Source organism: Paramormyrops kingsleyae, chromosome 1 (genome assembly GCF_048594095.1).
Source record: "Paramormyrops kingsleyae isolate MSU_618 chromosome 1, PKINGS_0.4, whole genome shotgun sequence".
NCBI classification, from domain to species: domain Eukaryota; kingdom Metazoa; phylum Chordata; class Actinopteri; order Osteoglossiformes; family Mormyridae; genus Paramormyrops; species Paramormyrops kingsleyae.
Window position 1 is genome coordinate 9,457,566 of NC_132797.1, and position 15,299 is coordinate 9,472,864.

General features: G+C 50.8%; 1 protein-coding gene across 3 annotated transcripts in view; it reads left to right on the top strand.

Annotated features, from left to right (window-relative positions):
- celsr1a (cadherin EGF LAG seven-pass G-type receptor 1a) overlaps positions 1-15,299 on the top strand; it is a 61,131-nt gene that overhangs the window by 32,767 nt on the left and 13,065 nt on the right. For all 3 annotated transcript variants that reach the window (XM_023830223.2, XM_023830224.2, XM_023830226.2), the window contains exons 6-19: positions 5,695-5,852; positions 7,481-7,644; positions 7,789-7,914; positions 9,388-9,554; positions 10,349-10,534; positions 10,763-10,876; positions 10,964-11,138; positions 11,274-11,415; positions 12,631-12,751; positions 12,878-13,061; positions 13,337-13,438; positions 14,065-14,159; positions 14,264-14,473; positions 15,053-15,236. In XM_023830223.2, coding sequence (XP_023685991.2) covers positions 5,695-5,852; positions 7,481-7,644; positions 7,789-7,914; positions 9,388-9,554; positions 10,349-10,534; positions 10,763-10,876; positions 10,964-11,138; positions 11,274-11,415; positions 12,631-12,751; positions 12,878-13,061; positions 13,337-13,438; positions 14,065-14,159; positions 14,264-14,473; positions 15,053-15,236 — 2,128 coding nt within the window. The remainder of the gene's footprint in view (positions 1-5,694; positions 5,853-7,480; positions 7,645-7,788; positions 7,915-9,387; positions 9,555-10,348; positions 10,535-10,762; positions 10,877-10,963; positions 11,139-11,273; positions 11,416-12,630; positions 12,752-12,877; positions 13,062-13,336; positions 13,439-14,064; positions 14,160-14,263; positions 14,474-15,052; positions 15,237-15,299) is intronic.

Consider the following 15,299-nt stretch of genomic DNA (forward strand, 5'->3'; position numbering starts at 1 on the left):
AAAGATCCACAGCCTCACCATTAGAAATGCAGCTCATTTACTGCCACCCACTCCGCTTGGAGCATGGCATTCTGGGATCCCCTTTTTTAGGAACACGCCGCGATTGACTGGGGACGCGGCGGGTTGCAGATATTTAGCCAGAAGCGTTTCCCCCAGAATGCCCAAATAAAATGCTGCATTCACAGCTGCCTTTGTTATGGAAATGGGGCCTTTGTTTGCTGTTCGGGCTGCTGCCGCTTTCCTGCCGTTCTTAGGCGGCGAGCTTCACCAGCACAATCTGGATAAAAATAGTGCTCACATGGTTCCTGAATAGCTGCGGTGTTTCTGGCTACCTGTCACAGTGCCATTTGCCGGGGGGGGACATCACCCTCTGCTCTAAAGTCCAGTTGTATAGATGATCATTTGTGTGAATTATAAGATCTCTATTGTACACCTTTCACTTTCACAATAATCTGTGCTGCTGATAAACCTTCAGATTCATCAGTGATGGAGGTATGAGAATTTGGTGGGTGGGGTTTTTGTGTCCATCACTTATTTACCACTTCACATCAGTTATCCGATTGGCTGCAGCTGTTGACTGACAGCAGAAGCTAATCCTGCCCTCCATGTGTCTGACTGACACTGTTAATGGCCTGATGCTGTATTTGCTCTCTGCTAGTAGCAGGGTTCTGTCAGCACACTTTTGTCACCCATCTGTAACAGCAGCTGTGATCCAAGCTCAGAGCCAGAGGTCCAAATGGGCCTACAGGCCCTGCCCATCCCCCACACAGGGTCCCTAGCTGGCCCCCAGTTATCCGACTCCTCGTTTGTGTGAGAGCACTGGGGTTCTGCAAGCTGATTTCCCCGGGAGATGCGCGCGAAGAACAGGCCGGGGAATGGTTAACAAGACGGAAAGAGGGGAACCAAACGGAACCCTCTGAAGGCCCATCTCCCGGAGCCAGTGCTGGTGCTAATTAGGGATTTAGAAACAGCATAGAACTCGATCTGCAGAGATCTGTGGAGCGAATCTGAGACATTCGGATTTACGGTGTCCACACAGCCATTCAGCGGCATGGAAGCTGTTTGAATGAGGGGATGATGCCTGGAAAACGCGCCCGTTCTGGAGTCTGGCCTGCGCTGGGGGGTGGGTGGTTATTTGGGGTTGAGCGGAGCACTTGTGGTGCGACAGCTGGACAAACAGGAGTGAGATCCCAGAGCAGGCGGCCCCAGACTGGGCGGCCCAGGTCCCCGGGGGGGAGCTGCTTGCTGGGGGTATGCAGGAATGCAGGGGGCTGTGTTTCGGGGAAAGGGGGGTGTGCTCCCCACACCTGCAGCCCTACACCTCTGACAGGGAAGCCCCCATGCTCCACATCTGGGCCAACATCTGCGAGCCTGGATCTGCAAAGGTAACTCGGGTTCAGGTGGCTGATAAAATCACGGCGGTAAGAGGCTAATGAGGCCCCCATAAAACGACTTGTTTTGCTGGTTCTGGGGAGTGGCTATTTGAACTGCAGATTGGACTCTTCCCATCATAATAGAGTCAAGCTGGGGACCTTTGAGCCACTTTCAGCTGGGATCCAGTTTGTTAGCTCGCCCCCATGGAGGCCCTCATCTGTCAAGCTAAGATGGTTACTCACACACTTGTGTTACCCACAATGCTCTTTGGTGGCAGATCGAGGTGGAGAATGTGTCCCTTCACCTGTGGTACGGTCTTCTATGTGCCCCTGCCCTTGTTTATAAGCACCAACCGGGGCTCCCCTGCAAGATTCCCTGTCAGCTCAGCTGTAGCTCTCGTTCTTTATGTGACGCCACAGGAAAGCTCTGCACTTGCTTGTGTTTGCAATCAGGTGGGAGTAGTGATGGAACATTATCTTGGCTGTTTGTGGCACCTATATCCATGGGGAACACAAACTCTCAGCAGAAAGCTTTTGCTGCTAAACCTTCCCCTGGTGTGAGCCTCCTCCTAATGTGGGGGCCTCCCTTCTCCGTATGTGTGAGCCAGCTCTTGGTGTGTGATCCTCCTCCTGGTGTGTGAACCTGCTCCTGGTGCGTGAACATGCTCCTGGTGTGTGATCCTCTTCCTGGTGTGTGAGCCTCCTCTTGATGTGTGAGCCTCCTCTTAGTGTGTAAGCCTCCTCTTGATATGTGAGCCTCCTCTTGATGTGTGAGCCTCCTCTTAGTGTGTAAGCCTCCTCTTGATATGTGAGCCTCCTCCTAATGTGTGAGCCTCCTCCTAATGTGTGAGCCTCCTCTTGATGTGTGAGCCTCCTGTTGATGTGTGAGCCTCCTCCTAATGTGTGAGCTCCTCTTGATGTGTGAGCTTCCTCTTGATGTGTGAGCCTCCTCCTGATGTGTGAGCCTCCTCTTAGTGTGTGAGCCTCCTCTTGATGTGTGAGCCTCCTCCTAATGTGTGAGCCTCCTCTTAGTGTGTAAGCCTCCTCTTGATGTGTGAGCCTCCTCTTGATGTGTGAGCCTCCTCTTAGTGTGTGAGCCTCCTCTTGATGTGTGAGCCTCCTCCTGATGTGTGAGCCTCCTCTTGATGTGTGAGCCTCCTCCTGATGTGTGAGCCTCCTCCTGATGTGTGAGCCTCCTCTTAGTGTGTAAGCCTCCTCTTGATGTGTGAGCCTCCTCTTGATGTGTGAGCCTCCTCTTAGTGTGTAAGCCTCCTCTTAATGTGTGAGCCTCCTCTTAGTGTGTAAGCCTCCTCTTGATGTGTGAGCCTCCTCTTGATGTGTGAGCCTCCTCCTAATGTGTGAGCCTCCTCTTGATGTGTGAGCCTCCTCCTAATGTGTGAGCCTCCTCTTGATGTGTGAGCCTCCTCCTAATGTGTGAGTCTCCTCTTAGTGTGTAAGCCTCCTCTTAGTGTGTAAGCCTCCTCTTAATGTGTGAGCCTCCTCTTGATGTGTATGCCTCCTCTTGATGTGTGAGCCTCCTCCTGATGTGTGAGCCTCCTCTTAGTGTGTAAGCCTCCTCTTGATGTGTGAGCCTCCTCTTAGTGTGTGAGCCTCCTCTTGATGTGTGAGCCTCCTCCTGATGTGTGAGCCTCCTCTTGATGTGTGAGCCTCCTCCTAATGTGTGAGCCTCCTCTTAGTGTGTAAGCCTCCTCTTGATGTGTGAGCCTCCTCTTGATGTGTGAGCCTCCTCTTAGTGTGTAAGCCTCCTCTTAATGTGTGAGCCTCCTCTTGATGTGTGAGCCTCCTCCTAATGTGTGAGCCTCCTCTTGATGTGTGAGCCTCCTCTTGATGTGTGAGCCTCCTCTTGATATGTGAGCCAGCTCCTGGTGTATGAGCCAGATCCCTCTTGGCTAATCTCATTGCCATGGCTGCCACTGAATGGGTCTGGAATTGCTCATGCATTGTGTATGAGCATGTGCCGAGTGTTTCGGGGAGGGGGGTGGGGGTAGAGTTTCTGTTCTCAGATGAATAAGAGCATCTACCTGTCCAAACAAAGCCTCCATCCCCTCTTGCCTGGCATACTCTACCAGAGCAACCTTCTGTTGGTCCTGCCTGCACCTTCACAGGGAGGCTAAAGATCTCCCTGGAGACCTGTTGAACCCTCAGCAAACCGCAGGCCCTCTTCAGATAAGCCGTGTTTGATGGCCTCTTGACTCTGCGGCCCTGTGGGCTAACGGCGTTTTAACCACAAGCGCCCACCGGCCAGCTGGCACTGGGATCCCGTTTCCGGAGAGCTTGTCAGCATCTGGCCTTGAGTAGACGTCCATCTTGGTCACGGTGATGTAGAAATGAGAACATGAGAGCTGTGTAGGAGTTACGGGACAATGGGTATGTGCTCTCCTGGTGTGTAAGCTGAGGAGCACATGTAGGAGAGGGATTCTGTTGAGAAGGTGCTACTCCTTCACATCCGTCCTGCTGACAGCCTCTGTTTGATCTTGTGCCTCAGTGTTATTCAAGACACCAAGAATGTGGCCATAGTCAGGTTTCTGCACACAGTGAGTAATATGTCAGGCATATAAGTACTAAAATCTCTCTGTGAAACCAGTAGGACACTGTGGTGACTTTCTGTTGGGTCTCAGTGTGGTAAGTTCAGGCTGGGGAAACATCAGTATTTCTCAGAAACGTCTGGGATGCCCTTGGCCTGTCATTCTCCATTCCTTCTTGTGACATTGTGTCCTGTTACCATGGAGATGGCCTTCACCGCATCCCTGGTGATGACTTTGTCATTTCCTGTTCTGTAGTTCTTGGTATTCGCTGCTTTTTGGTGACAAGCTCTCTCACAACATGTATCTGTAACGTTCTCAGGGTTTGGTTAAATCCCTGGTCTGTACCTGATCTGGAGGAATAGCAGTCATGCTGCTGGGGTCATGAAGAGTGAGGTCAGGGGTCAAAGGTCAACTGCTGGGTTCCTCTCTGTAATGTTTGCTGAACCAGATTAGTAGGGACTGAGATGCCAGCTAAAATATGTAGTTACATTTGAAAAAACCCACAACTATAAATGAATGTCATATGAAAAGTTTTTTTTTCTGTGGGGCTACATGCAGATAAATCAGGTAAATCTCAGACGTAAATAAATATTAAGGAGCAGTTTGAGCCGAGCGGCTAATTTTAGCCAGACATTGTTTTGTCAAAAGGTAAATCTCAACTACTATCTTCTGGCAGCAGGACTTGAGGAACATGCCGACTTAATTCAGGGTTTCTGCTTGTCTATGTCATAAATCTAGGGCAGCAAGTTTGACAAAAACAAATGGTCTTCAAAGCTTTGTAGCTGAAAATGGCGGTCGGGTCACGCCCCCTGGTCCCACCCGTGTCCCCATTACCGGGTCCTTCTGTTTGGGCCGGTCACCATCTCCATAAGAAGAGGTCCCCACAGCTAGGCATGCCCGTGCGTGTGAGAGTAAACATAGTGGAAAGCGATGACCTAGGGTTCCTACCCATAATGCTCAGCGTGGCTGTCGCTTGGGTGATAACTGCGGCTCGTGTGTGAAGGTGCTCTGCCAGTGTGGCCTAGCGGCGCTGGTATCAGGTTACTGGGATCCAATTACGCAGGAGTCCGATAAACACTCAGAGCGGTGCGTTTCGCGAAGTTAAACATTCAGCTGTTTGGTGGAGCTCAGACGTGGCCTGGATACTGTCTCACGCATGATCCAGAGCAGGGATCCCAGGTGATCTGTTTGACACCTCCTTACAAGCCCACACAGAGAGCTCATCATATTCAGATCCTGCGTTTTGTAAAACTAGCAACATCTCTCTGCTCTGATATTCAGCAACTGTTTAAGAAATGAAAATGAGATTAAACATCGACCTGTTTGTTTTGTAGGTAAACCAGTAACACGGCTACAGCTAATCTAATCTTGGCTTCGTAGCTTGGGAAACAAAAACAGTGCTGTTCTGAACTGAAGCCACATTGCTCAGGCTCCAACTGCTTTAATGGCTTAGAGTGCAGAAAGGCCATGTTTGATGACACTGCAGTAAAAACTCTGCTGTGTGAGCTTTGCTTTAAGTGCTCTCTGGCTCCTGCTCCTTACTATTAACTGTAGGTGAAAGTTCCCAAATTCCGTCAATATCTGTCTGACATATTCTAAATGTATCCTTTGGGATGGTTCTGTCCATCGTCCTGAGCTTATTGCAAGAGCTGCGCTTGCTATTATGATCTCACAAATTTCTTTAACGGGAACAGTGACAGTGATGTACAGTAACTGCCCGTTAACCTTCCTGCATTTTGATTTCCGTCTTTTCTCTTGGTTTATCCGATCGACAGCCCAACATCGGAAGGCTGGGAATTCCTCATGGACCCTCCGGGGAGAAGGTGGCTGTGGTCGCCATCGACGACTGCGACATCGCCATGGCGATACGCTTCGGCGGTCAGATCAGCAACTACTCGTGTGCGGCCCAGGGAACTCAGACTGGCCTCAAGAAGTGAGCGAGCGACCTTCTGTTTCCGTCCCATTTGGGTCCGTTAATTCTGCCCCCTCCCAGTTTCTGGGGTCATTTCAGGAGTATTATGTGGATTCTGAAGTATGAAGAAGCAAATGTTTTAACGCTGAATTATGTTCCTGTTCCCATGCACCTATTATGTCTCTATAATCTCCCTGGATGGATGTGCCCAGTTCAGTTAAGAACTTTATGAAGCTGAAAATATCACAGAACTTAATCTTATCTCCCCTCTGTTTACATTCTCAAGTAATTGCTGAGCTATCTAAGAGCGGTGGCTGAGATCGCAGGGTGGAGCGATTGTGTATTCAAGCCAATTTAATAAAAATCTGAGAGCAAACACTGGAGACATACACAGCCAGCCCTCGTCTGATAAGCGATGACCGGGTTGATAACTGCCATTTAACTCCTGATCTTCAAATTCAAATTCAAATTCAAAAAACTTTATTTGTCCCTGAGGGGCAATTAAAGCACACAGGGCAGTTGAACAAGGACGCAGTGACGTGAAGTGCAACAGTGATTGCAGTGTTTAGAAGGTTCTGTGCAAAATTGCAGTCAATCAGGTAGATGGGAACTGAATAAATATGTAAAAGGGAGGGATTGTTAGTGGGCATGGAGGAGGGGGTCAAGTGCAGGCTGAATGACGGCTTCCAGTGCAGGGAGGCGGGGGGGGGGAGAGAAGTCTGTGAGTTGAGGAGTTGAACAGCCCTGGGAACAAAGGTCACTCTCCTCCTCTGTGTCCTGCAGCCGGGACAGCGGAGCCGTCGTCCTGAGGGAAGCCACTCAAACTCCGGGTACAGAGCATGGGAGGGTCCTGCAGAATCCTGCATGCTGCTCTTACAGTTTGCTGCTCACACAGGGTTGAAAGTGCTTTGACCGGAAGTCTGATGATCTTAGATCAGAATTTCCCTATGTTGTGAAGGCGGGTCCTGTGCTGCAGGCTGGTGGATTGATACCAGCAGCCGATGGAAAAACAGAGGACACTCTCAATGAAGGAGTAGTAGAAGGTTCTAAGCATGACCTTGTTGACCCCAAAGCTGTTGAGCTTCCTTAGGAGATATTGCCGCTGCTGACATCTCCTTAGAATGTCCTCGGTGTTGGAGGCAAACTTTAGGGTGCAGTCAAAGATGGTGCCCAGATATTTGTGCTCCTCCACCACCACTGTTTGCCCGTGGATTATGCTGATCTGTGGGTGACAGAGGGGTGACAGCAGAGTGACAGGTACACTCTGTACTGCCTATGCCTGCCTCACACATTTCAACTTGAAATGCAGTCAGAAAGCTGCAGTCAGAAACACACACACACAGCTCTCAATGAGGACAGCAGTCAAAGGTCACTTAGGGTCCTCGGTTTGTGAGTATATAGCTGGGGTTAATAAATCACATGGGCACACAATAATGCTGATTATTTTTCACACCGGTCTTTTGTTTGCTCATTATATGACTTTTTAAGCATCGGATGTGAGGGTTTGCTGGTACCAGTGCCTCTCTGATTGAGTCTCTTGTGTGTCCTGGGAAGATAGCCAGTCCCCCTGCCCTGATAAGTGACCCTCAGGCTCCATCACTGCAGAGAGCGACATTCCCTAGAGAAGCTCTCTGCTCACTTCCCTCCAGGTCCCTGGATCTGACGGGGCCGCTTCTCCTGGGCGGGGTACCCAACCTCCCTGAGGACTTCCCGGTGCGGAACCGGGACTTTGTGGGCTGCATGAGGAACCTGACGGTGGACAGCCAACCCATGGACATGGCGAGCTTCATCGCCAACAACGGCACCATCGCAGGTCCGTGAGCTGGAGGGGAATCGCCTGGCACCGTCTCAGAGCTCCCTGTTGCTTTGTGACGCTGTTGTACTTTATGATGAGGTAACATAGAGACCGTGCTTCATTCTCGCATCTCCTGTATTCCTTCCCGAAACTCCCACGCAGGCTGTGCAGCGAAGCGTAACTTCTGCTCCACCAGCGTGTGCCAGAACGGCGGCACTTGCGCGAACGAGTGGAACACATACTCCTGCGACTGTCCTCTACACTATGGGGGCAAGAACTGTGAGCAAGGTGAGGCGGGACGGAAAGTGAGGCGTGAGAGAGTGAGACACAGTGACCACCGTGTGGGTAAAAAAATGAGGAAATGAAGGACTCATCGGATTAAAGCGAATGACTGGGAATTCCCCTTTAAGACACCTCGCATGCGTGATCGTCTGGCACTGTGGAGGAAGCTTGTTTGAAGGAGAACCGTGGTCTGGGGGCAATGCTGGAGAGGTTAAATCTGCTGATTACACCAGCCTCGTGTGCAGGAAGCAGACGGAGGGATTAATGTCTCCCAGCTTCCTGTGACGGAAAAGTCTCCTTAACCAGTGAAATAACAGGAGCAGGAAGAGCGTCTCTGCTGATGTCTGACCGCCTCACCACCATGTGAAATGGCCAGATCTGTCCTGTTTTTACACAAACGGCAGAGGCAGTCAGCGCATTTACAGGCGAACCACTGGGAGTTGTTTTACTCGCCTGGTCGTCTGAGCACAAAATCGCAAAATGGCCTCTGTGATTCTCGCAGGAGGTTATCTTAAGTAAATGACAAACTACCTGTAGTCCTCTGTTTTACTGACAGGCAGGTAGCAGTCGGCAGGGGCGCCGTAAGGGGGAGGAAAGCTAGGACGATTCCAAGGGCCCCTGAGTGACAGGGGCCCTAAAAAATTAGGAAAATAACTGGATTGATTTGGACTGGGGGGCCTAATATGATATGCTTTCATGGGGCCCAAAATCTCTAGCAACGCCCCTGGCAGTCGGTGAGGAAGGGGGTGATGATTCACCCTTCAGTTTGTGGCGTACCTTGATTCGCCTGTCAGTTTGTGGCGTGTGATGAGTGCTGTTTTGTGAGCTTCTCCGATGGTTTAATGCTGAGTGACACGCCGGCCCAGTTGGAACAATTAGTGTGACGAGCTTCCGTGTTGCGGTGGCTTTGTGGCGAGGCCTGGGTTATTCTAGGAGACACGTCAGGAAAAACTCAGATAGAGTCACAAGAATGGATGGGGAAATTACCCAGGATTCCCTATGAGGCTGGGATTACCGTCCCTCGTATTACTGTCTATTACTGCATATGATGGTATATCCCCATGTGCAGTTCAGCTTAATTCCTTTCACCAGGTGAAGAGGTTCTAAGATGTTTCATCCATTATGGAGAGAGAATCCATGACCAGGAGTGAGACTCTTTTATGCACTCTGATGGAGGGAATAGGCCTCACAGGGGAGTGCAGACATTTTGAATTGTTCACCAGTTTCCGGGTAACGATGACAGAAGCAGCACGGTAACGCTGGTGATACTGTGTCTGCTTCGGGCTCATCAGTCTTCCGAAGTTTCCTCTGTGAGACGATCCTCCTGTCAGTCACTGTCTCGGACATGTCGGCTGCCGCTGTTAAATTCCGCATTTTGTTTTTCTTCTTTTCCTCTTGTTCTCGTGTGTTTTCTTTTTTCTTTTTTTTTGAGGAACGCTGGCTGGCGTGACCCTCATGCTCTCTCCTGCCATCCCACAGCCATGCTGTCCCCTCAGTTCTTCGACGGCAACGCGCTGGTGTCCTGGACCGAGCCTGACATCACCATCGCCATCCCCTGGTACTTGGGCCTCATGTTCCGCACGCGGCAGAGCGACGGGATGCTGATGCAGGCCGGTGCTGGCGATACCTCCACCATCAACCTGCTGGTGCGTGAAGCCTTCGCCGTGCCCGCAAACATGAGTGTTCGTTGTGATTAGTACTGGTGTTGTATGTCGTCTTTCTCTCTTCAGCAGACAGGGAAGCAGATTATCTGCTTTATTTTTTTCTTTTCTCTTTTTTTTTGTTTTTTTTTTCTCTCCTCTCTCTCCCTCTCTCTCTTTCCCCCTTCTTCTCCTTTGTTTCCCCCCTACTCTCTCCCTCTCCTTCTCGTGAGGAAGTAAATAAAAAAAAACAAAAAAAAACATGAGTGTTCCTTATTGGCCAGGACTGCACTGAGGACCCCGCCCACGATGAGTCACATTCAGATGGCATTAAGGGTGCAGTGTGTGTGTCTTGTGGTCTTTTCTAGTTTTATTGCCAAAATTATTAAATAAAATGAGGAACAGCATAATTACCCAAGTTCTGACCCTGCTGTGTGTTCCTGTGGCCTTTTACCTTTTTTTGTTTTTTTTTGCTTGAGTAGGCAGCATTCCTGAGCTGACAGGAAACAGATCCTCGCTTATTGTAACATAACCGCGTTGGTGTGTGGCCTTGTACACTGGATCCTTTTTGATCTTAACCATAATCCTCGTGTTAAGCCCTGTAGGTCTTCTGTGTTCAGTCATAAGTATATCATAAACATCTCTTTCAGTTTATAGAAAAAATCTGTGTTTAGTTTGCATGTTTTGGGAGAGTGTAAAGTACAAAGCAGGGGCCAATAGGACAGAGAGGCCAGAGTGTGTACCTGACGATCCAGGGAAACAGATTAATCAATGTGCCCTGTACCGGCATATTGTTTCAGATCAGAAATAAGCACCTGCATTTCGAGGTCTTCCTCAGGGATGGCCAGATTGCCTCGCTGGAGTTCCCCCAGGTCCGCGTGAACGACGGCGAGTGGCACCATGTCCTGGTGGAGCTCAAGAGCATCAAGGATGGAAAAGACATCAAGTACATGGCCAAGGTGTCTCTGGACTACAGCATGTTCCAGGTGAACATCCTGAGTGCAAGTCTGTCCACCTATACCTGTTCATTTCATCCCATATCCCCAACAAAGTCCGACTAGCTCCTCCCAGTGCTGTGAGGTGCTGCAGTTGCTCCTGCGGATGCAGTAATGTGGCTGTATGGGACACAGCTTCAGGGGAGAAACACAGGGTGGCATTTTCAGTAGGTGTGTCCTGTCAGGTGCATAATGGTAACCTCAGGCTCTGCCACACAGCGCACAGTGGAGATCGGCAATGAACTTCCGGGTCAGAGGTTAAAGAGGCTGTTTGTGGGAGGCCTTCAGGGCCAGGGTGACTCGGTCCAGCATGGCTTTCAGGGCTGCATGCAGGTGAGTCCAATTCCTGCCTGTAGAGGCACTGTCTGCACCCGTCACGCATCCTCACAGAATCCAAGCGTCTTCATGCATGTTCTGCAGGGCGTGCGCATGGGCGAGACGGCCACCAACACGGGCAACGTCAACATGCTGCAGGGGCTGAAGGTGCGGGTGCAGGAGGGCTGCAGCATGTCTGACCCATGCGACGCCACTGTCTGCCCAGAGCATAGCCACTGCAGCGACGACTGGAATACCCACACATGCGTCTGCGACCCAGGTGACCCTCTGACCCAGCCTCAGAAAAACACAATCTTTCGCTTTCCATTTTTTCCTTAGACACAATAATCAGCTGCATGACTCCTTACCTGCTGTGCAGATGTAGTCACTGTTTGCTCTCTACTGCCCCCCGCAGGCTATTTTGGGAAGGAGTGCTTAGACGCTTGCTACCTCAACCCTTGTGAACATGTGTCCAGCTGCGTGCACAAGCCAAGCTCCTCTCATGGCTACACCTGTGAGTGTGGCCAGAACTACTACGGACAGTACTGCGAGAACAAGTATGACCCGCACACCTACTCTGAACCTCACAATGTGTGTCTGTGTGTATCTCTGTGTCTATGTATATGTCTGTATCCCTGTGTGTGTATCTCTCTATATTTGTACTTCTGGCCCTACCTCCCTTCCCCATCTCACTGTGTACCCGTGTGTGTGTGTGTGTGTGTGTGCCTGCGTGCATACCTGTGTCTGTCTGTGTGTAACCATGTGCGTAGCTTGGTGTGTACCTATGTGTGTATACCTGTGTGTACCTGTGTGCATATCTCGGTGTGTATCTATGTGTGTGTGTGTCTGTGTGCACCCATGTGTGTACCTGGGTGTGTACCTATGTGTGTGTGTGTGTGTCTGTGTGTACCTGTGTGCACACCTGGATGTGTACCTATGTGTGTGTGTGTGTGTGTGTACCTGTGTACACCTGGATGTGTACCTATGTGTGTGTGTGTGTGTGTGTCTGTGTGTACCCGTGTGTGTACCTGGATGTGTACCTATGTGTGTGTGTGTATACCTGTATGTGTACCTCCTGCTCTCGCTCCCATCCCCCCCTGTCTGAAATCTCCCTCAGGCTACTCTGTCGCAGTTCTGGCTGCGGCTCCACAGCCGGAAGAATCGCACTAACCGAGTTCCTGCATGTCGCTACAGGCGTCTTCTGTCCCGCCTGCCTCGCTGCACCCCCCTCCCCCCTTCTTTAGAAGAACCCCTCTCCCCCAAAGATGTATCTAGCCCCTCCCGTGGCCTTCGTTTGCTAGCCTCTTGCTTGACGCTCTGCTCCCTGAGCCCAGCAGACTATCCAGAAGCAGATCAGGTCTTTTGAACCATTTGGTGCCACTTGTATATGTTGTGATGTGACGTAGAGCAGGTCTCACGCTCGCTGGTGTGTCACGGCACTGCTGTCAGCTGTCACCTGTCCCTACTGTCCCCTGAACCTGTTGCGAGCCATGATTCTTCTTAAGTGATTTATAGCAAAGTGTCCCCTATGGCTCAGTGACCAGAGTGACAGCCGATATGAAACATGTGCTGATAAAGGGAAACCTGAGATGCTGGGACCCCATGGGCCCCCAACAGGCCCCCAGCTGCTGGCGTCAAGCTCCACTTAGTCTTGGAGGCCTGTGGGCAGAGGGGCTTCCCGCCCCAGCAGCTGCCTCTGATTGTTTATTCTTTGGTGGGCGGAGCCAGCATCTGTGGGGTTATCATGTGCTTCTGCTGCTCTTCTCCCATAGAATGAATCAGCCATGCCCCCACGGTTGGTGGGGGAGCACTGTTTGCGGGCCATGTGACTGTGATGTCACCATGGGCTTCAAATCGGACTGCAACAAGACAACGGGCGAGTGCTCCTGCAAGGTGAGGCCAGCGTTCCTTTGATGGGGGCTTCTTTGGGCCTGGGGGAGACTTCCTTACTCCTCTGATGTCTGTTAGAAGCAGAAGCTTGTGAGCTTTATGAATGTGTTACCCCTCTTCGCCCCATAGGACAACTACTACAGACCCAAGGATGACGACACCTGTTACCCATGTGACTGCTTCCCCTTGGGGGCCCACTCTCGCACCTGCGACCCCGTCACCGGCCAGTGCTCCTGCAAGGCAGGGGTCATCGGCAGGCAGTGCAACCGCTGCGACAGCCCTTTCGCCGAGGTGACCGGCAACGGCTGTGAGGGTACGACCTCGTCCCGCAGCGTCATTACAGAACATCCACAAGCCATTCCAAGATAGCTGAGCCGACTTCCTGGACACAGGGCAGGCATGGATCCTGCCGTTTAAAGATGGCACGAGAACCTGTTCTATCTTCTCAATGGAATGTTATTTAAGATACTTTAATAACCGTGCGACGGTTTGTTGCTCGATTTTGGCGGTTAAACAGACTGGCTCATTGTGGCTTCTTTGGGTGTACTGCTTCTGAATGCTGTCCTCCACCCTCTGTTTGATCTGCAGTTGTTTACGAGGGCTGCCCTAAGGCCTTTAATGCAGGAATATGGTGGCCCAGGACCAAGTTTGGGCGTCCCGCAGCTGTGAATTGCCCCAAGGGATCCATCGGTAAACACCTACTGTCTTATATCCTTGGGAAAGTTATTACATGATTTCCACTTATGTTTGCTGTGAGCAGGAAATTCTCGCAAATGTCTTTCATTCTGTCGTCCTTAGATACGCAGCTAATCTGAGCCGTAAGGTTCCTCAGAGTCAACCAAGCTCTGACGTGCTGTGTTTGGTCGAGCTTTCCGATTAATCGCTCCCATTGGCTGCGAATATGACTCTTGTTGGAGCTTGCTGAATGTAGTCTTCGTGGTTTTCGAGCGCTTGCAGCAGCTCAGATGGACAGATGGAGCCTGAATGCTGTGTAGATTCCGAGTCGATTCTATGTAGATTCTGAGTCAATTCTTTGTAGATGTTGAGTAAATGCTGTGTAGATGCTGAGTAGATGCTGTGTAGATGCTGTTGGTGGCCCACCGGGCCAGCAGGTGGCTTTTCTGCAGGACCTCAGCTAACACTGGTTTTATCAGTGAACCATTCATTTTACTGCTCTGTCTGATGGGCACTTTGAAGGGGTTTTGGACCAAAGCTTCTCCTGCTTGTGATTTTGTACCTTCTAAAAACCTTACCTTCACTGGGTGATGTTCCCAGCTGTGACACTGCATGTCTCATCGCTCCGTCTTGTCTCCCAGGGACAGCCATTCGGCACTGTGGTGACGAGACGGGCTGGCTTCCCCCAGAACTGTTCAACTGCACCACCATCACCTTCAGCCAGCTCAAAAAACTGGTATGTGTCGCTAGCGGGAATCCGGCGTGCTCCTCCATGCCATTTCCACATGTCCCCCCCTTTCCACATAACCCTCACTGGTGTCTCACATGACCTCCCTCCAGAACGAAGATCTGCATCGTAATGAGTCTCTGATGGATGGCAAGTGGTCCAAGAGCATTGCCCACATGCTGCAGAACGCCACCCTACACACGCGCAGCTTCCATGGCAATGACGTGAGGACGGCGTACCAGTTGATCCTGCGTGTGCTGCAGTATGAGAGTCAGCAGGAGGGCTTTGATTTGGCTGCCACCCACGACGTGGAGTTCAACCAGGTGCTGTGCCCCCTGTTCCCAGGACGCTCCTCTATGGCTGCCCCCAGTGGCGTCCCGGTCCAAAGTCAAATGACTCTAAATGACATTAGCAGTCATGCTGATAAATGAGGATGCATTTATCATAAAGGAAGATGTGATTCATAGAGGAAGATGTGTCACTTATAAAGCAAGACACATCACTCATAGAGGAAGACACATCATTCAGAAAAGAAGATGCCTCCAGCCAGTATGGCCATTTGGTTCTTCTGGTTTTACTTCATGGGTGGTGTATGCCGTGCAGGTTTATACTGGCTGAGTGATGTGGATGGCCTGTTACATGTGCCCATCAGTGTAGGTTTCCCTCTGGGAATCAGGCCTGACTGTTATATGAGAGTAATGCAGCGTGTGAGCGTATCGTGATTCATGAACTGTCTGGGACCAGGGACAGCCTGACATGGGTTTAGAGACTCTAGGTCAGCAATAGGCATTTGTGGAATCCTCTGCAGCAGGTCTGGGGCAGGGAACTGGTGATGAGCTGGCCTTGACACTTGACCCTCCTTCGGTCCCATCTGCTAACTGACCTTCTTGTGAACCTTCCAGAACATCATCAGCGCAGGCAGTGCCATCCTAAACTCCAAAAACAAGGAGCACTGGGATCAGATTCAGCGCTCTGAGGGTGGTACTGCTCACCTGCTCCGGTACTTCGAGGAATACACAAACACCGTGGCTCAGAACATGAGGAGGACCTACCTGAAGCCCTTCACCATCATCACAGAGAACATGAGTATGAGTGTTTCAGATTTTACCTGGCCAAGTATGCGCCTTTGTTTAATCAGAAATGCAAATG